The sequence below is a fragment of the Salmo salar genome, chromosome 15 (genome assembly GCF_965601325.2).
Source record: "Salmo salar chromosome 15, fSalSal1, whole genome shotgun sequence".
NCBI lineage: Eukaryota > Metazoa > Chordata > Actinopteri > Salmoniformes > Salmonidae > Salmo > Salmo salar.
Genome location: NC_138305.1, coordinates 58,987,561 through 59,009,062, shown reverse-complemented (window position 1 = coordinate 59,009,062; position 21,502 = coordinate 58,987,561). Strand labels below are relative to the sequence as shown.

Below are 21,502 nucleotides of genomic sequence, written 5' to 3'. Positions count from 1 at the left end.
GAGAGAGAGAGAGAGGTTATTTTTTGCGCAGCCAGACCAGTAAGCCACAGCTCTGTGTAATGGTCTGGTGTTACAGTCAGCCTTTCAGTTCATCATCTGCTTAGATTATGACTCCTAGGCTAACAGGCAACTATGGAGGGGTCTTACAAGGACACGCTCTCTCCCCCACCACATCCAAATCCACATCAAAGTGTTTGCATGACTCCAGCTGACAAACCCTGACAGAATTCCCCTTTAGCCATTGAATATCAGTGTTTATGAGAATGTCCTCCAAAACCCCCATCAGAAAATATTTTTTCCAGGATGTGGGGGTTTGTTTTCTCCTCTCACACAGTCAATGTTTTGTCCCGTTGTTTGTGTACCGTTCAACGTAAGCAGTGGTATTTTGCTTGTGTGAAGAAGTCTCACCCTGAGGCAGAGAAAACATGTCCCAACGTGGGGGAGATTGTTTGCTGAGCTCATCACCTTTTACTAAGCATTTTCATCACATAGGGCTCTGGTTAGAAAACAATAGAGCACTACGAATAGGGAATCATTTGAGATGCAGTCAGTGTGTGTGTGCATTCTTGCTTGTGTGCATCTGAGTGTGTGTGTGTGTGTGTGTGTGTGTGTGTGTGTGTGTGTGTGTGTGTGTGTGTGTGCGACTGTGCGTTGAGGAGCGACAGAAAGACGTGGTAGCTAGTCTCCAGGCCAGAGCTGAAAACCACAGCCTCCTGTCCTCACTAGAGCACTAGCAGGGTGACTCACCACTACCGGAAGAGGCTGAACGCTTGCAGAAGTCATTAAGGGAAATGTAAGGTATATGGATTTCCTCTGACAATAAAACTCCCCTGGCAGCTGCACAGTCCCCCAATGATTCCTCCTAAAGTATCTTAGCGTACAGCCTTTGAATAACGGTCTACAGTCTGGAAAACGTGGCGCTGATTTGTGTGTTGGATGGAGTTCAAGTGGAATCAACTCTGAAGGCTTCTGATTATTGCTCCCCTCAGTCAAAATGTCTAAATTTGACAAGAAGTTCAGAAATGCAAATACCAGGGATCCAATTACTGGGCGGGCTTTTGTTTCAGCCCAGCACTTACACCCCTGAAATAATCAAGACCCAGACTAAAGACCATAAGTACAGTTTGCACTTATCTATTCTCTGCAGAGGCAAGACTGGGGTTTCTGATCGCACAATATTGAAATACAATGAAATGGCACCACCATGCGGACACTGTGATTTTCAAAATGCATTATAATCTATTATCTATGAATTAAAAAATGGCAACGCAATTGATATGGTTCTGAAAATGTTATTTTCTTCTTCTACATAATGACAAATACATTGTTTTGCATTTGCAAAGGTATCGCGACACCATGAGCTGAATAACCTAATAATGATTTATTTCATTTTGATGTCTAGTTATTTCGATAAAAATGTTCAATGATCCTAAGAACTGATCCAGAGTCGCTTTGTTCTAACGTTACTTGTGAACATTTGAAACAGATACTAAGAACGTATCCCAAATCCTCTGAAGCGGACCGAATCTATCCAATATGGCCGAAGTGAAAACGGATCTCTCGATTTCGGGTGCAGATTTTACAGGAAATACTTTCGTTGTGCTGTATTTGTGAAGGGCTGCCATTTTACCGAGCTTACGGTAAGAAAGAGTTGGTTGTGATGCGTACACGTTCATTGCACATATTCCGCTGTTGCTTGCTGATCATAACTGAAACACTGCAAAAGAAAGTGTTTCATGGAAAAACAACCATCAATTGTTTTTCTGTCTTTGACTGATTGGCTTATTGCCGTGGCTCAGTCTAATAAGCTTAACGTTAGCTTGATGCTAACTCGCTTGTGTGCTAACGTTACTCCGTTTTGACGGCTAACCAGGCAAAACATGAGCAGTTGATTGAGTCAAACTCGTTTTTTGGCTTGCCTAGGCAGCTGCTTTTTCCATCTAGCCAGCCACCTAACGTTAGCTATGGTAAGCTAGCCCCAAGCACAGGCCTTAACCATAACGTTATATAGCTAGCAAGCTAAGTAAATATATCTAGCTAGCTATATCTAGCTAGCTAACGTTACTGTAACGTTATAAGTCCACATGGTCACTCAGGAATGGATTGCTTTGCTACCATTGATCTGTTTTTATAACATTTGTCTGTCAGTATCAACAGTATGAACCATGAGTGACCAAGTGGTCCAGCTCTCCTCAGCCTTCCACCATGAGGACATGCTTCAGTCTCTGCACCAGCTCAGACTGCATGGCCACCTGTGTGATGTCACAGTCCAGGTGGACTTCCAGGGTGAGCTGGAAGAGTTTGAGGCTCACCAGGCGGTCCTAGCTGCCTCCAGCGGCTACTTCAAGAACATCCTACTGGCCCCGGACCCACCCAAGAAACTATTCTTGGGGAACGTTCGAACCACTGATTTCACCAGGTTCTTGGAATATGTATACACAGGCAAACTGGAGGTTGATAAAGAGTTTGCTAAAGACAAGATTGGTGTAATATATGAAGTGGCGACACTGTTGGAGTGTAAGAGCCTTGTCCAGGCTTGCATCTCGGTTCTCGATGAAGGCAGCTTGAGTCTGCACAGGGTTGAAACATCCATGTCACAAGACATGGAAGCTGGTTTGGATGATGTAGGGGAGGAGGATGGGGCGCTGTGGGTCGGAGTCAACAAAGTTCCCAAAATAGCCCCCACCAAGAGGCTGACCCCTCCAACAAAACCAGAGAGAGGGGAGAAAAGGGCAAAGGTCACGGTCACAGCCGAGGAGGAGAGGTCAGAGGCGAATAAAGACACTGAGGTCTCTGGGAGGAGGAGTAACAGGCTGGCAGGGCGCAGAGTCTTCATTGACATTCCTAAGAAGAAGTACGTGAGGAAGATGAAGGACCAGACCAAGGCGCAGATGGAAGATCTGCATGACAACACTCAGACAACCAGTCAGGAGGAGAACACTGACAACACACAGGTAGGTGCTATGTTGACATGCTTTGATTGGCGGATGAGGCGTGTAAAGCATTTAGAACAGCTAGACAAAAGTGCTCTATCAATTCAATTGATCTTGACGATTATTGTTATTACACAGGAGGCAGAAGAGGCCCTTCCAGAGCTGCTGCCTGAAAAAGAGGGGGCGGGACTGGAGTCAACAGACGTCGATGATGAAGATGAGGTGGAAGAGGGAGATGCACCAGAGGATTGTCCAGATGACTCCCTCTTCTTGCCCAGCAAGGAAGAGGAGGGTGAGGAGGAGGGAGAGGAGCGTACCACCAACAGACCATCCAGACGTATTGACACTCAATACAAGTGTGACAAATGTCAACGGACCTTCCACTATGAGAAGAGCTACCTGAAGCACATCAAGTAGGTGGAGTTGGACATTCCACATTAGTTAGACATTCGTTGGATCATGAATAGGTGGCTTTGAAAACGAGAGAAGACAAATGTAGACCTACACTGTACTGTACAATGTTAAGTGCTTTGAGCACTTGTAAAGGGGTCAGGAAGCCTGAATTCTCAACTATTGTCGTTGTTGTTCTGATCACGGCCTCTCTTAACTACATTGTTACCATGACCACCAGGACGAGCCACAGTGTGCAGGGGGAGGTGACGTACCGTTGTGACACCTGCCAGCAGACCTTCGCCAACCGCTGCAACCTGAAGATCCACCAGAGACACGTCCACAGTGACGAGAGACTGTTCCCCTGTGACGTCTGCACCAAGACCTTCAAACGCAAGAAGGACGTGACGCGCCACCGACGACAGGTTAGGATGGGTCTGAGTCGGAGGATGTGGGGCTGCTTTTGTAACACTTTTATGTACGATTCTCTCGATTGACGCCCTATTCCCCATGTGGGGCACAACTTTTGACCAGAGCCGTCGGTGGCTAACCCATGTGGGTCTGGTCAAATGAAGGGTACTATGTGAAAATGGTATATCCTTTTCAATTTGCTGCAAGACTAATCATTAATTGAGACGATAAATATTGACTATTTTCTACGTGTAGGTGCATGAGGGAGGCGGTGAGCGGCACACCTGTCTTGTGTGTAACAAGGCTTTGAGCTCTAAGACAGCGTTGACGCTACATGAGAGAACACACACAGGAGACAAGCCCTACTCCTGCACTGACTGTGAGGCCAAGTTCTCCCAGAGCTCAGCCCTCAAGACACACCGCAGGACTCACACAGGAGAGAAGCCTTTTGCCTGTGACCAGTGTGATGCGAGGTTCACCCAGAACCACATGTTGTCCTATCACAAAAGGGCCCACACAGGTAAGACTTTCACTTCTTACGCAGATACACTGTACATTTTTTTTGAAGCTGTTAGGTTTGGCTTTTCCTGATTTAATCAGGATTTTTACACTGTTTCTCAAATCTACACAAACCAGTCTAAACCAATCTGTTTTGTTTGGCCTACCAGGAGAGAAGCCTTTTATGTGTGAGAGCTGTGGGAAAAGCTTTGCCTCTAAAGAATACCTGAAACATCACTCCAGAATCCACACAGGCTCCAGGCCTTACAAGTGTGAACAATGTGGTCGAGCCTTCGCCCAGAGAAACTCCCTCCACCAGCATATGAAGATACACACAGGTACCCACTGCGTTATTACACCTAATGTAGCCATTTTATTTTCATGCTGACTGCATCGAATGTTACGGTTAGTAACCACAAGACACATTGCTACTACCGTTCAATAGTTTGGTATCTTCCATTTTATAGCGAATTATTACCCCTTGAAAATGTCTTCCTCTGTTGACCCTTGACCTTTTAACCCCTGTCTGACCTGCGCGTGTTCTGTCTCAGGTGAGCGTCCGTACCACTGTACAGATTGTGATAAGCAGTTCACCCAGCTGAATGCCCTCCAGAGGCACCAGAGGATTCATACAGGGGAGAAGCCCTACATGTGTGGCCTCTGCAACCGTACCTTCACGGACAAGTCAACTGTACGGAGACACACAATGGTGCGTTACTACACTACTGCAACAACACTTGTTTCAATACTAAAATGTGTGTGATACGCCACGTTGGAGACATTGATATGTGCTGCAAAAGCCTGCTATTTGAAGCTGTGCACTTTATTCCACAGACTCACGACCAAAACACTCCGTGGAAGAACTACCTGGTGGTCCTCAAGGACAACATGGAGAAAAAGACTAAGAAACCCAGAAGCCTCGGTAGAAAGGTTAAAATCGAGACGGTGGTTCGGGAGGTGGAAGGGGATAGTGGAGTTGGAGGTAGGCTCCAGGAGGGGACCATATTGGTTCCCGGCGATCCCATCACTCTCTCAGCCAGCTGGGGCGACCCAGGGACCATCGCCCTGGTCAGCCACACCACCCTGGGTGGGTTCACGGTCATCCAGACAGAGATGCCGGCCGGGACCCAGCTACCCATGGTCACCACAGACGGCACCGGGGCCAGCGTCATCTCTCTGGATGGATCCACTGTCTCTGTCCCTTTTACTATCCCTGTCTCTATGTCCTCCATCTCTGTGTCCTCGTCCTCCACTGGTGTCCTCCCTGTCCAGACTGTGTCTGTCTCTGTCCCAGTCACTGTTTCAGGGGCCATATTTGCCCCAGTTTCAGAGACCACTCTTTCGACTTCGTGTGTTCTGGAAACTGCGGTGTCGCAGACCATCTTGGCTCCAGATTTGGAGGCTGGGCCTGGTTCAGATATGACGGCCATTACGGATCCTGAGGAGGCAGTTTCAGAGTGTGCCCCTATCTCTGAGTGTGTTACAGTGCAGACATCAGAACTGGAGACTGAGACACAGAGCGCTGCTGTCTCGAATGAGGAACAACACAGTGTACCAGAGGACATTGGTACTGTGGAAGACCTGGAGGTGTCCACTGAAGACACTGTGGTGTAGGTTGGCATGTATTTCAATGTACATTCCCTTCCATATGTATTTGGGCATTGAAGATAATTCCTTTAATTTGGCTCTATGCTCAAGCATTTTGGATTTGAGGTCAAATGTATCATACGAGGGGACAACAGAACACTACCTTTTTTCTGTTTACAAAATGAAAGCGCTGTATCAAAATCAAATCAAATGTATTTGTCACATACAGTTTACAGCTGGTATACAAGGTGCAGTGAAATGTTTGCGCTAGCTCCCTCAATGCAGTACATCGATCAACAATAACAGTGACGAGTCAAGTAGAAAATAACAAGTAGCAGAGGTAATATGCATAGTAATAATGGACTGGATTTACACTATTTTCAAATATAAAGTAGGTTGTGGAATCTAGAACAGCAGCATTGAGTGTGTGTTTATGGGTGTTTGTGTGTAAGGGTTGAATATGTGTGTTGTCGGTGCAAATCATTTCTAAGGTGCCTAATGCAAATAGTCTCTAAGGTGCAGATCTGTGCAGGGAGTCTGCTAGGTTTATATTTTTTGCAGCTGGTGGCCTGGTGGTAGAAGCTGTCTCTGAGTCTGTTTGTCCGAGACCCAATACTCAGATACTACTTGCCAGATGGTAACAGTGAACAGTCCATGGACTCGGGTGACTGGAGTCCTTAAAGATCTTTTGGGCCTTCCTAACACACCGGCTGGTGTAGATGTCCTGGAGGGCAAGGAGCCCGCCCTCAGTTATTCATTAGGCCGTCCGCACCACCCTCGGTCGGGCCTTCCAGTTGAGGGCGGTGCGGTTGCCGTACCAGGCGGCGATGCAGCCGTTCAAGAGGCTCTCGATTGTTCCAACTTCTTTAGGATCCTAGGGCCCATGCTGAATTTCTTCAGGTGCCTGAGGTTGAAGAGACGCTGCTGCTAAACCACGGCGGGGGTGTGATTGGATCATGTCCGGTCCTCTGTGATGTGCACGCTGAGGAACTTGGAAGCTTTTTACCCTTCTCCACTGCAGCCCGGTCCATGACAATAGTGGCGTGCTCCTCCCCTTGTTTCCTGTAGTCCATAATCAGCTCATTGGTTTTGCTGACATTGAGGCAGAGGCTGTTTCCCCCCATTTGAAGAAGTCATAAGTATTTGGACACATTCACTTATAGTGTATTAAAATTGTCAAAAGTGTCGTGTTTGGTCCCATATTTGTAGTACACAATGACTACGTTAAGCTTGTGACTCTACAAACTCATTGGATGCATTTGCAGTTTGTTTTGGGTTATGTTTTGACCAATGAACTGAATGGGGAACGGTGTATTGTCATTTTGGAGTAACTTTTATTGTAAATAAAGATGGGTTTTTTTCTACGTTAATGTGGATGCTACCATGATTATGGATAATCCATAAATGAATCGTGAATAATGACGAGTGAGAAAGTCAGAGGCACAAAGATCATACACCCCCCCCCCCACACACACACACACACAAAATGCTAAACTCCAATGTTAATGGTGAGGTCAGCATGTTCTGTCACCTTCTCACTCGTCATTATTCATTCATGATTGTTGTTAATCATGTCATTATCAGGATTCATTTTGAAGTGTTGTGAAACATCTTATCTACTCACTTAGAAGTACAATTACTCCATTCACCATTCAGTTCCTATCAGGCAAAACAGAACATAAACTGTATTAAAATACCCTCAAATAAAAGGTGACATTCTGTACTGTTGCCTCATATGAGACATTTGATCTCAAATCCAAATATGCTGGAGTATAGAGCCAAATTAACATGTGTAGCTTCACTGTCCAAATACATATGGAAGGGACTATTTGTCTATTTATTGGGTCTGAATTCATATTTTGTGTTTGTCCTCTACTCTGTTGACGAAAAGTTATGGGGTTGTCTCTTTGAAACTAAGGCTGGGATTGAATCTGATTGTGGGTTATAGGTATTGCGGCTTTTAACCTCTAAAATATTGAGCCGTTCTGGACAGGTTCCAACTGACATTTTGGTGTACAAAGCCATATGTGAACGTCGTAGGGTCCAGTGCCCGAAAGCTCCATCTGTGCACTCCGCTACCACTCTCAGCAGAACGGACTTGCCACATTTCGGAGCCTGCTGGTTTTCTGTTCTACCTGATAATGAATTGCATACACCCGGTGTCCTAGGTCTAAATCAGTCCCTGATTAGAGGGGAATAATGAAAGAAAACAGTGGAACTGGCTTTGAGGTCCAGTTGAGTTTGAGGGGTCTAGCGAGCCCAACAGTTGTGGTTTCATCTCGACGTGATATTCTCAGCTGGATTTAGAGCTTCCGACATAAAAAAAAATACTGAGTCATTTCATAGAATTGAAACGAGCACTTTCTCTTGGTCACAGACGGACAAATTCAGTTAGTGAAGTTGTAACAAGTCTGCACACATTTGAATAGTGTCTCTGTACTGCTTAGTGGGCTTTTAGGAGAAAAGTCTGTCGTCAGTTATATGAAAAGGTTCCGATATTGTACTGCCATTAACCCCTTGAATCAATTTCCGTTGCCCCGTGGAAATCAAATCAGCATAAATACATCTCCATAAAAATCGATCTGTATTAAATATAAAAAACATACCTTGAGACTCAAAATTGAGCTCAGGTGCATCCTGTTTCCATTGATCATCCTTGAGATGTTTCTACAACTTGATGGGAGTCCACCTGTGGTCAATTCAATTGATTGGACATGATTTGGAAACGCACACACTTGCAATATCAATTGTGGAGCCTTTTATAGACATGTCAGAGCAAAAACCAAGCCATGAGGTTGAAGGAATTGTCCGTAGAGCTCCGAGACAGGATTGTGACAAGGCACAGATCTGGGGAAGGGTACCAAAACAATTCTGCAGAGTTGAAGGTCCCCAAGAACACAGTGTCCTCCATTATTCTTAAATGGAAGAAGTTTGGAACCACCAAAGACTCTTCATAGCTGGTTGCCTGGCCAAACTGAGCAGTTGGGGGGAAAAGGGCCTTGGAACCTTCCAGAAGCACAACCATCTCTGCAGCACTCCACCAATCAGGCCTTTATGGTAGAGTGGCCAGAGATTGGAGATTGCCAAAAGGCACCTAAAGACTCCTAGACTATGAGAAACAAGATTCTCTGGTCTGATGGAACTCATTGGCCTGAATGCCAAGCATCACGTCTGAAGGAAACCTGACACCATCCCTACGGTGAAGCATGGTGGTGGAAGCATCATGCTGTGGAGCTGTTTTTCAGCGGCAGGGACTGGGAGACTAGTCAGGATCGAGGGAAAATGAACAGCGGAAAGTACAGAGATATCCTTGATGATAACCTGCTCCAGAGCACTCAGGACCTCAGACTGGGGCGAAGGTTCACCTTCCAACAGGACAACAACCCTAAGAACACAGCAAAGACAACGCAGGAGTGGCTTTGGGAAAAGTCTCCAAATGTCCTTGAGTGGCAGAGATCCCATTCACGGTTGACGCAGCATATGTTGGCTTGATCGGAAAAATCTGTAAGGTCTATAACCCGCAATCAGAAACTCTGCCTAAGTATGCTTAATTCATGGTTTCTTTTGTGTAACATGTTTGACATTTACTCCTAACGTTATCACTAATACAAGCACATATCATATTCAAATTGTGTAGACTTAAGTTTGACAAACAGCAATAGCAGTAGAGACCCACAGAATGATAATGATTTTATTTAGTTAATTATCAGATACAGACCAAATAAAAAGAGCACCATTCCATCTGAAAGAAGCTTAATATGCAGGCTGACTGCCCCCTACGTTGTGGGGCACTCAGTAGAAACCTTGCTGCAGTTCATCACTACTAGGAAATGTTGCACAACACTATTACCTATACACAAAGAAATGCAGCTCTGCTAGTTGCCAGCAAGAGGATGCACTAGCATACACCAACATGGTTACAACTTCACTACACATAGTACATCAACATGAGTGACAATGAAAGAACAAGCTGGAGATTAGAAGTGAAACTGCGCTTACAAGAGGGCAAGGGATTTTCTTAGCTTTTTTCTTAGCTCTGCGTTAAAAAAATAATAATTTACAAGCAGAATTAGGAAGTCGCCTCACATAGGCAGATTGTGTCTAACCTCATAATACAGAATAAGAAATATGGAAAAAATACCAACTAAGCAAAATATACTTTCTGGCCATGTCTTGATTGTAAATAAACTGTATTTGTATCAATTGTCCATTTCAAGAATAAGATTTTTGAAATATGAAACAATTCATTGTCATCTCAGGCAGGAATACCTTTGTTTACAAGAACCATTTATGATATAAGTAATGGACATTTCCCTTCTAAGACTTTTCTGTTGGAAGCCAAGCAAAGACAATAGAAATATATATATTTAAAATACTAATTTCTAGATGAAGTCACATCTGTTGAACCTAATAGAATAATGAATTACAACTGTACAAATCATGCAGTGTTTGTGCGCTCCATACTAACATCAGTGATCAATGCCTTAGTATTAGAATGCCTCTCTGGCCTTCTCAGAAGTTTACTCACCACTAAACAGGAAATGTATCAGATCCATCCTCCAGAAAGAGGATCCAAAAAGAGATTATTTTCAAATACAATAATTTCACACCTTCATTACATTGATACACGATCGCATATCTCTATTTTATTTGTGGCAATACTTGGGAACAGATTTACTAAATTAAACTAATTTTAGCTGACCAAAACCTCAAATCCCTCCCTAAAAGTCAGACCCCTGGCCTAGACATTGCAGCGGCTTTAACTGCCTGGACATTCTGTATGTAAGAACCTGGACTGAGTCATTGCACAAAAACAATATGGGATGAGTAAGGGGTGAAGTAGTGGAGAGGGGTAGCATGCCATGTGTGCGTCCCGCGCTGCTGTGTTCCCCCTGTCGTGGTCTCACTTCAGGTCTCCCTCGTCCCCTTGGATGGTCTTCTTGATGCGCAGCAGCATGGTGGTCTGCCATTGGTCCAGACGAGAGATGGAGTCAAACTCTTTAATCTGAGGGAGGTTGAAAGGGAATAAGACTCAATCTAAGCATCTCTTCAAATACTAAAAAGGAATCCATGCTTTTTTTCCTTAAATAATGACTGATCTGGCATGACTGCATTTGTGAATGCCATGTACTGGAGTCAATGGCTTTCAACAATCCAATGGTAGGCAACGACATCAGACCTACATTTATTTCAAAGGGAAAAAGCAGCCAGCCCTGTGAATCAATGAGCCATTTAGACTTACTGCTTCTGTGAAAGCTTCACAGTTCTGTTCCTCATGAGCATCCAGGAGTTTCTGTAAAACAGTGATTTACAGTAGCTTGTCAGATTGCTTCTGCAAAATGGCTGTTGTGCAGGTGCTACACATTAGTGGATGACGTAAGCGCTTTGAGATCTAGTGAACTGCACAATATAACTTTAATATATTACCACAATCAACACCATAAAGGGATACAATTAACAAATCGAAGGCTTTAGATGGGGTCAGTGACATACCTTCAACAGCTTGCACTCTCTTGAGTCAGAGAAAGCTGGGAACATCTCTTCGTACTTCTCAACAGCAAGCTGCAGAAATAAATTTTAAAAAATGTAGTTTTCCTTCATACAAAGCACTAAGTCAGAGTACTGCTTCATTTAAAAATCAGAACAGCGCTGAACCCCTATGGTCTAGGTGACATGATGCTGCTGACTGACTTTGGCGTTAAGTTCATCCACGATGAAGTGACACAGAGAGGCTTTGAAGAAGTACTCTTTGGCGCTGTATTTCAGCAGGGGGTTATCCATGGTGCTGGATCCAACCTGGTAACACACACGAACACTGTCAAGTCACTGGGTTCATCAATTCATCTCATTGGGAAACCATTGATATACAAATCAGTTTCTGTCCAGACACACGTGCACCCACAAGCATGCCGAGGTGACATACACACACACACACCTGTTCGTAGATCTCGATGGCCTTTGCGTACTGTTCCAACTGAGCGGCATAGGCCCCCACCTTCAGTAGACACTTGTTTGCAGAACTGTTGGACTCCTCTCCTTTGTAGTAGTCTGCTGCCTGCTCATAGTGGGCGATGGCCTAGAGCAGGACCAGGGGGAAGGGGAACCAAAACACTGAGTAGAGGTCCAGAAAAGGCAAAATAATAGAATTTCCTTTCTAATGTAAACCAATAAGGAAATGAGACGGCGAGAAATTGATAAACTATTCCAAGTCTTCAGACACCTTACTAGTCCAATAACCATATACGACGACACACACGCACAAACACATTCAAAACGCACCTTCTCTATATCCACCAGTTCTGACTCGTAGATCTCTGCGATGGTGATGTGGTGTTTGGCTGCGATGGTGAACCTTCCCTGGATGAGCCAAACACAGGACAGGAATCAATACTGGGGCTGGGAGTTTTACCTTACTACGTGACCAGACCAGGAAATACTCTGGACCCTGATCGTTACTAAGTGGCTTTAGATAGAGGAGAGAAATCATTACTAAACTGGCTTTACAGAGAAGCCAAGTACTTCAAAATTTAGCCTGCGTCACAATACAAATGTTGCATTTGAAATGGCCTTAGTTAGCTACTCCACTCAATACATCACCCTCTTGAAACAGAGAGGAGCATCTTCAAGGGGGCTGGGCTATACTATAGGGAGGGTGCCATTGAGAGGATAGCATTGGAATGAAATTGCAGAACCTGCATTATCAGAACAGTTTTACAACTACAGCCAAAAGGATAAATTGTGACAAGGAAAATAAATCGGTCATTCATAGAACACTGATGATGATGAACCATGACAATGTATTATATGGTTCTGGCCATGCATGTCCCCGTCTGTGAGCGTCTGTCTTACCATGTCTGTGTATATATCAACAGCTGCGTTTAAGCACTTGATAGCCTCTATTGGCAGCATTAAAGGAAGAGGGGAGAGTTAGACTGACAGACAGTATTAGGGTAGGTTAGATGCATACATACGTCAAAAGGTCAACAATCCAAAAGGAGATTTCTGAAAATTGGAAAGAAGTGAAAGAAACAATGCATGCTCTTGCGTTACGATTCTCTCGTAGATCAAGGTTGCATAACATGAAATGTTATTTTTCCTTGTGGCTGGCTGGGTATTTCATCTACAGTAGGTTATAATTCCATCACCACCGGTGGACGGGTTTATTATTAAATCCACTCTCGACAACATGGCAGGCTAACCTCAATAATAACCATCCCAGGGCTGGTACTACAGCCCCAACTTCCTACAATTTTAATCATACCAAAGGTAAAGAGAGCCCACTGGAGAGCTACTCAATTCTACTCAGTAAATATTTACTGACGGTACTTGAGGGCAATTTTTTTGCAATATAGTCATAGTTTAATATAGTTAAGCAATAAGGCACGAGGGCGTGTGGTATATGGCCAATATACCACGGCTAAGGGCTGTTCTTATGCACGACGCATCTCCGAGTGTATGGACACAGCCCTTAGCCGTGGTATATTGGCCATATACCACAAATCCCCGAGGTGCCTTATTGCTATTATAAACTGGTTACCAACGTAATCAGAGCAGTAAAAATAAAATGTTTTGTCATAGACGTGGTAAATGGTCTGATATACCACGGCTGTCAGCCAATCAGCATTCAGGGCTCAAACCACCCAGTTTATAGTCAGTAATATAGCATGGCTCTCTCCCCGGAGCAGATGGTTGGCCCACATGTCAGATACAAACAGACAACCTATACAGGGTGGCCCGATTTCTGACACAGTACCAGAAAGACTTGGACTTATCGTGTGTAACACCAAGAAATGACTGGGAATTCGAATTCATTATCACTCTTCCCAGTAGACTAGCTTCTCCGTAGAGCCCATTCTGCTCAAGTTACCGTTCTAGAGCCACAACCACTGCTGTCTGTATGGATCTGACTGACACATACCACAGACTTCTATTAGCCCTGGAAAATGTGCAGCAGTTTTTGCTACTTCCACAAGGGACTGAAATGTAGTAAACTAAAGTTAAAGCAGGCTGTTTGAGGTCATTTACTGTAGCCTAAAGGCCCAGTTTGGCTTTTCAATGTGCGGTATCTCACCGCTGGGGTCTGCCTTTTTGAAAGCGTTTCCTGCATCGATGAAGCTGGTGGCCGAGTCGTGTTTGTTCTGGAGCTGCATGTGGATCCGGGCCGCCTGGCAGAAGGCATTACCAGCAGCTGGAGACACACACACACAAACATAAAGCAAATTCATTGCACCTTGTTCTTCAAGGCCCTCCAAGAATAGTGCTGAGTAATTACAGAAGGAATCACACAGCTAAAATGACTCCAAAACACAGTGACTCCATCCACAGAGGAGTAGGCAGCACACACTCCCAGTCTTTCATGTGTGTAGGCTACTGTTAATTAAACATGTAAACCTAGTGCCGATTGCCTCTATTTTTGCATATTTATGACATTGAATGTTCAGGTCTTCAACCAAAATCGAATATTAGATAAATGGAACCCGAGTGAACAAATAACACCGATACTCATTTCATTTGTTGAATTAAAATTATGCAACACCCAACGCCCCTGTGTGAAAAAGTAATTGCCCCTGACACTCAATAACTGGTTGTGAAACCTTTAGCTGAAACGACTACAACCAAATGCTTCCTGTAGTTGATCAGTCTCTCATCCCTGTGGATGAATTTTTGCCCACTCTTCCATGCAGAACTGCTTTACCTCAGCGACATGTGGGTTTTTGCGCATGAACTGCTAGTTTCATGTCCTGCCACAACATCTTAAAAATCTGGTTTAGGTCCAGACTATTTGTAGAACTTTAAACATGTTGCTTTTCAGCCATTCTGGTGTAGACGTGCTTGTGTGTTTTGGATCATTGTCTTGCTGCATGACCCAGCTGCGCTTCAGCTCACAGATGGATGGCCTGACATTCTCCTGTAGAATTCTCTGATACAGAGCAGAATTCATGGTTCCTTCAATGATGGCAAGTCGTCCAGGTCCTGAGGCAGCAAAGCATCCCCAAACCATCACACTTCCACCACGTTTGGCCGTTGCTACGAGGTTCTTAACCTGTTGGGGCTAGGGGGCAGTATTTGCACGACCGGATAAAAACCGTACCCGATTTAATCTCGTTACTACTCCTGCCCAGAAACTAGAATATGCATATAATTAGTAGATTTGGATAGAAAACACTCTAAAGTTTCTAAAACTGTTTGAATGGTGTCTGTGAGTATAACAGAATTCATATGGCAGGCCAAAACCTGAGAAGATTCCATACAGGAAGTGCCCTGTCTGACAATTTGTTCTCCTTCTAGGGTACCTCTATCAAAAATACAGCATCTCTGCTGTAACGTGACATTTTCTAAGGCTTCCATTGGCTTTCAGAAGGCGCCAGAAAGTGGAATGACGTCTCTGCAGTCTCTGGGCGAAAAACAGCAGGAGTTTTTGTGAGTGGTCAGGCAGGGAACAATGACACTGGAGTGCGCGTGCACGAGACGACTCCATGTTTTTCTTTCAGTCTATGAATGAATATAACGTCGCCCGGTTGGAATATTATCGCTATTTTACGAGAAAATTTGATTTTAAACAGCATTTGACATGCTTCGAAGTACGGTAATGGAATATTTTGAAATTGTTTGTCACGAAATGCGCCCACGCGTCACCCTTCGGATACTGACCTCAACGCACAAACAAAACGGAGCTATTTCAATATAACTATGGATTATTTCGAACCAAAACAACATTTGTTGTTGAAGTAGAAGTCCTGGGAGTGCATTCTGACGAAGAACAGGAAAGGTAATCCAATTTTTCTAATAGTAATTCTGAGTTTAGTGAGCACCAAACTTGGTGGGTGTCAAATTAGCTAGCCTGTGATGGCAGAGCTATCTACTCAGAATATTGCAAAATGTGCTTTCGCCAAAAAACTATTTTAAAATCTGACACCGCGATTGCATAAAGGAGTTCTGTATCTATAATTCTTAAAATAATTATGTTTTTTGTAAACGTTTATCGTGAGTAATTTAGTAAATTCACCGGAAGTTTGCGGTGGGTATGCTAGTTCTGAACATCACATGCTAATGTAAAAAGCTGTTTTTTGATATAAATATGAACTTGATTGAACAAAACATGCATGTATTGTATAACATAATGTCCTAGGAGTGTCATCTGATGAAGATCATCAAAGGTTAGTGCGGCATTTAGCTGTGGTTTTGGTGACATATATGCTTGCTTTGAAAATGGCTGTGTGATTATTTTTGGCAGGGTACTCTCCTGACATAATCTAATGTTTTGCTTTCGCTGTAAAGCCTTTTTGAAATCGGACAATGTTGTTAGATTAACGAGAGTCTTGTCTTTAAAATGGTGTAAAATAGTCCTATGTTTGAGAAATTGAAGTTATAGCATTTTTGAGGTATTTGTATTTCGCACCACGCGATTCCACTGGCTGTTGACTAGGTGGGACGTTTGCGTCCCACCTTGCCCAGGGAGGTTAATGTGGAATGCAGTGTTCGGTTTTCGCCAGACACAACAGGACCCATGTCGTCCAAAAGGTCGACTCAAATTTGTCACTAAGCACCTGGATGATCGTCAAGACTCCTGGAAGAATGTTCCATGGATAGATTCCGTTTATCTAACATTAGGTTTTGGTTAAAGATCTGATAACATTCCGTGTCCAGGATATGAAAAAATTGCAAAGTCAGAAAGGGGGCAAATACTTTTTCACAGCACTGTATAGTCAATACTTCCCATACTGACAGCATTTAATGCTTTAGTTTTAATTACTACCTTCGTCACACACACCCCTAATGGGCTAATCGTTCAATCAAGGTCAACCATGTTTAGTGTGAAATAGAGCACACAGAAGTGTACCGTTCCAGTTCTTGGCCATCTTGAACATGTTGGCTGCTCTGCAGTACATTTCACAAGCCTCTTCAACTTTATGAGGTCCACTGGAGAGAGAAGAGAGCAAAATACATAGGGTTAACACACAAGACTCAAACCTATGCCATGTAATCATACAGTTTTAGATGTGGGTGAAGTTGCTAATATAGGAAAAGACTACAATGCAGCACTTTCATTATTGACCAGACCCCTTACGCTGAGAGAGAAGACATCAGTCAGCCGGCCATGTTGGATGGTGGTGCCGGTATCGATCTCTCTCAGTCTCTCTCTCCCTGACCCCATGGGAATTTCCTCCAACTCTTGACTAATGATGCTCTAGCTGTCCAATCAGTCACTAACCAGGTTTCCATCCAACCTTTTTATGCACGTAAAGTACATGTTGGATATTAAAAAAGATTCAGGGCAGGCCTGAGGGAAGCGGCAAATTTGGATGTAACCTTTCCGACAAAACAAAATACGCTAGACAAGGTGGATCTTTGTGTCGGTATAATGTATTATGCGAGAAATGGTGGTGGAAACCCCTTTATGTAGAAATATTGATATAATAACCATCACATGGAAGCAAACTTGGGAGTCACGCGATTAAATATTGTGTGGTCCTCCCACTACGGCTCGCATGCCGTTTATTAGGCTACAGATGAAATAAGATATGAACTTCACAGGGTGGTCAACGTGCACAGCGGTGACCTTAATTCTCCTTTCCAATAAATATCGAGGGTCTTATTCTAGTGACATCATGATCGATGCTTGGCTGCAGTTTGACAAGTAAAAATAATCTTGCTCTTATCCATAATAACTCATCATGTAGTATCTCGTACGTCTGTAAGTTAACAACGAAGTAAGGTACGGCGGAAGTTTATGCAGGGCTTTATAAACAAAAAGAGTGTAATGCATCGATCTACCAGACTTCAAAAGAGGGCCAGCCTACTTTCATATACAGAATGCAATGAGGTGTACTGAACCTATCACTCGTAATAAAGAAAGTACGCTACGATAAACTGCATCCAATGGCTTCAATACAGTGGCACCTGCATTTATATAGACAATATCGCCACAGTCTATAAAATCGGTATGAAAGTCGACTGCCATTTAATGAAAGGCTTTAGGCCTACCTCAATCTGATATGATCCTCATACAGCATCTTAATGGTTGATCACCGGTATAGTACAGTAGAACGGCCGTGCCCAAAGCCAGACATCCAGGTAGGCTTTTCTCTGACGATGGAGAGTCAGATTTAGACCTCTCCATTGCTTTCACCTTAGTGGCCCTTTTGAGAGCCATTTCATTTCATTAAGAATACTATTGGATGGCTGCCAGGAACTGAATGCAGTGAATCTTAGTGTGTGTACACCAAATGCTACAGAGTTCTTCAATGGTATGGTATGATTAGGGCCCCGTGTTTTGGGCAATCATGTCACATATGTAAGAAATTGTCAAAGGGGACAGGTTGATCAAAAAGTAAAATAAAGGTTCAAATCCATGCATGTCAAATGATTGTGCAAAAGACAGGACCCTAGGTAGGGTACAGACAGCTAACGATGGTTAGAGACTACTGCCCTGTTGGAGCCAGGAACACAAGCATTTTGCTACACCCACAATAACATCTGCTAAATATGTGTATGTGACCAATACAATTTGATAAAGCTGCCAAATAGACATCATCAAAAGGCTGACTGGTTAGATACACCAGAGACTTGAACAGGACTGACCTGCATTGCAGTGGCCTTGGAACTGGCAGACACACCTACTCCTAGGTCCTACTATTGGAATAAATTACAGGCAAATTCATAAATACAGCACACAAAGGTGGCATATAGGATTTACACTTCATAGAAATGTTTAACGAAGTCAAGACCGAATTGGTGTGCTGTATCAGATGGCCCGATGGGTGATTAAGAATTTAAAAAACGCAAAGAATAATAAAAATGTATGCATGGAGAGTAATCGCCTGCCTTTGGGATGTTACTTAGCCTTCGTGGCACAGGCCCAAGAGTCGTGACCTGCTTCTAGGTTGTTTACATTCACTTAAAGAGAATAATGTAACTGGTTTGAGGCAGACAATAGTAAGTCACTAAGTGTACGTGCACAAATCATCCAAAAGGTGGTTAGTTAGATATTTAGCATCAGAGCCACTGCCCAAATGACAGATTGCCATTACCTGCATATTTCAAGGCTTAGATTCGCTAATTTTGCTAATTAGAAGGCGCAATGCTAGCTAGCTAACATTACTATAGCTGGTTAAACATAGACTGTCTGCAGAAGCATGCATGAGGTTATAGCTAGCAACTAGTTAGTTATTTTAATGGCAAATGTTTACTATGGCATGCTTAGAGGATGTCCATGGTCACATAACGACATATTGTAGCATTATAGAGCTAGCTACATTCGATGGCATGGTGCCAATGATTCATCTCTAATGGTAAACAGCTCTGTGATAATACCCAGAGACTGAGTTAGCATGCGGAGTGACGATAAACGAGCTAACGGACGTTAGCTTTATTGACATCGTCGTTGCCGAAGCATTCTTACCCAAACATGCCTCCCAAGAACGAGCCAGAGGTTTTCACTTTCTTGTCAGCGTCAGCCATCAGCTGAATCGCTTCCTTCTCTTTCCCAGAGTTGTCCATTCTCTGATTTTAACAGTGCAAACACTAACGTTAAGTAGCAGTCAGAAAAAATAATATCCGCATCCGATTCTAGGAATGAAGGATTACCGTCGATGCTTTTATTTAGCGTAGGCGTGCCCTTGCAGTAGCCAAGAGAATCATGGTACTTTGAGTTTTCATCTAGGCAAAAAAAACTTGACCTTGTATGCAGTTAAACTACAACTCCCATTTGAAAAACTAATAAATTAAAGCCCCTGTTACGTAATATTTCACACGCTTTAGTTAGGTCATAAATTATACTCGTGCTTTGACACCGTTCTGATCTTAGATCAAAACAAATTCTGGTAAGCAAAATAGCTCCTATCGTGGCAATGAGAAATTAACAAATACATTTTGAGTCTGTTTATATCATTGAGCACCTAATGGCGCTTAACACATGGCTAAAACCCTGGACCACATACATACCACAAACCACCCCAGTCAAGATGTGATGGGCATGCATAGAACTAAAGTGAAATACAGGCACCCCCTTCCCTCCATCTGCATTCTTTCAAACATTTTAATTTACATGTTCCATACATGTTGACACAACAACACAAAGAATTGCACTCCACACTGCCCTCTCCCACCTGGATAAGAGGAACACCTATGTGAGATTGCTGTTCATTGACTACACCATAGTGCCCATAGCTCAGGACCCTGGGACTGAACACCTCCCTCTGCAACTGGAACCTGGACTTCCTGATGGGCTGCCCCCAGGTGGTGAGGGTAGGCACCCACACATCGGCCAAGCTGACCATCAACACAGGGACCCCTCAGGGGTGCATGCTTAGTCCCCTCCCGTACTCCCACGACTGCGTGGCTGCGCACGACACCAACACCATCATTAAGTTTGCTGACGAACACGACGGTGGTAGGCCTGATGACCGACAACGATGAGTCAGCCCGTAGGGAGGAAAAGGGGGGGGGGGGGGGGGGTACCTAGTTGTACAACTGAATGCCTTTAACTGAAATGTGTCTTCAACATTTAACTCAATCCCTCTGAATCAGAGAGGTGCGAGGGGCTGCCTTAATTGACATCCACGTCTTCGGCGCCCGGGGAACAGTATGATAACTGCCTTGCTCAGGGGCAAAATGGCAGATTTTGTACTTGTCAGCTCGGGATTCGATCCAGCAACCTTTTGGTTACTGGCCCAACGCTCTAACCACTAGGCTACCTGCCGCCCCCTGAGGGAGGTCAGTGACCTGGCAGTGTGGTGCCAAGACAACAAACTTTCCCTCAAAGTCAGCAAGACAAAGGAGACGATTTTGTCTCCGCAGTGGCGTGGGTCGAGAGCTTCCTCAGTGTCCACATCACTAAGAAATTAACATGATCCACACACACCACCACTGTCATGAAGAAGGCACGACAATGCCTTTTCACCCCTCAGGAGACTGAAAAGATTTGGCACAGGCCCTCAGATCCACAAAAAGTTGCACCGAGATTATCTTGACTGGCTGCATTACGTAACAGGGGCTTTTTATCTTTATTTATTTAACCAGGTAGGCTAGTTGAGAACAAGTCCTCATTTACAACTGCGACCTGGCCAAGATAAAGCAAAGCAGTTCGACACATACAACAACACTACCGCAAGTGTGTACGGCCCAGCACATCACTGGGGCCGAGCTGCCTGCCAGGACCTCTATACCAGGTGGTGTCAGAGGAAGGCCCTAAAAATTGTCAAAGAATTCAGCCACCCAAGTCATAGACTGTTCTCTCTGCTCCCGTATGGCAAGCGGTACCAATAGACCAAGTCTGGATCCAACAGGATCCTGAACAGCTTCTACCCCCAAGCCATAAGACTGCTAAATAGTGAACTAAATAGCTACCCAGACTATCTGCATAGACCCTCCTTTGCACTAACTCTTTTGACACCGCTGCTACTGCTGCTTATTGCCTAATAACTTTATCCCTACCTACAGGTCACAGGAGACTGCTGATGGGAGGACGGCTCATAATAAATGGCTAGAATGGAATCAAACACATGGAAACCATGTGTTTGATGAGTTCGATACATTCCATTTCAGAAATTACTATGAGCCCACCCTCCCCATTTAATGCGCCACCGGCCGCCTGCGCTACTTGTACACATATACCCCAATTACCTCATAACCCTGAACAGCAACTCAGTACTGGATGCCCATGTATATAGCCAAGTTATCTT

General features: G+C 44.0%; 2 protein-coding genes across 4 annotated transcripts; one reads left to right on the top strand and one right to left on the bottom strand.

Moving 5' to 3' along the window:
- Positions 1–1,286: 1,286 nt before the first annotated feature.
- gzf1 (GDNF-inducible zinc finger protein 1) lies at positions 1,287–10,022 on the top strand. Its single transcript, XM_014145156.3, has 8 exons — positions 1,287–1,640; positions 2,149–2,954; positions 3,072–3,346; positions 3,565–3,748; positions 3,990–4,254; positions 4,403–4,570; positions 4,784–4,941; positions 5,067–10,022. Exons 2-8 carry the CDS (start codon positions 2,166–2,168, stop codon positions 5,844–5,846), a joined length of 2,619 nt encoding a protein of 872 aa, XP_014000631.2. The 5' UTR covers positions 1,287–1,640; positions 2,149–2,165; the 3' UTR covers positions 5,847–10,022.
- Positions 9,497–19,436, bottom strand: LOC106571745 (beta-soluble NSF attachment protein). 3 transcript variants are annotated; one of them, XM_014145152.3, is made up of 10 exons: positions 19,222–19,436; positions 16,660–16,739; positions 13,891–14,007; positions 12,669–12,715; positions 12,099–12,176; positions 11,755–11,895; positions 11,511–11,615; positions 11,313–11,381; positions 11,062–11,112; positions 9,497–10,824 (listed from the first exon to the last, which is right to left on the bottom strand). In XM_014145152.3, the coding sequence occupies exons 1-10, from the start codon at positions 19,317–19,319 to the stop codon at positions 10,723–10,725; spliced, it is 888 nt and encodes a 295-aa protein (XP_014000627.1). In that variant the 5' UTR covers positions 19,320–19,436; the 3' UTR covers positions 9,497–10,722. The 3 variants fall into 3 exon arrangements, with proteins under 3 accessions (XP_014000627.1, XP_014000628.1, XP_014000629.1); XM_014145153.3 differs by lacking the exon at positions 19,222–19,436 and adding an exon at positions 17,805–19,183; XM_014145154.3 differs by lacking the exon at positions 12,669–12,715 and having other exon boundaries at positions 19,222–19,414.
- Positions 19,437–21,502: the final 2,066 nt, after the last annotated feature.

Excerpts from the sequence above, each read along its gene's own strand:
- gzf1 (XM_014145156.3), top strand. The coding sequence starts at position 2,166 with ATGAGTGACCAAGTGGTCCAGCTCTCCTCAGCCTTCCACCATGAGGAC. Across the intron at positions 3,749-3,989 it reads TGACGCGCCACCGACGACAG|GTGCATGAGGGAGGCGGTGA; the intron begins GTTAGGATGGGT and ends TTCTACGTGTAG. Across the intron at positions 4,942-5,066 it reads CTGTACGGAGACACACAATG|ACTCACGACCAAAACACTCC; the intron begins GTGCGTTACTAC and ends TTTATTCCACAG.
- LOC106571745 (XM_014145152.3), bottom strand. The coding sequence starts at position 19,319 with ATGGACAACTCTGGGAAAGAGAAGGAAGCGATTCAGCTGATGGCTGAC. Across the intron at positions 14,008-16,659 it reads GATGGCCAAGAACTGGAACG|CTGCTGGTAATGCCTTCTGC; the intron begins GTACACTTCTGT and ends GTGTGTCTCCAG. Across the intron at positions 11,896-12,098 it reads AACTGGTGGATATAGAGAAG|GCCATCGCCCACTATGAGCA; the intron begins GTGCGTTTTGAA and ends GTCCTGCTCTAG.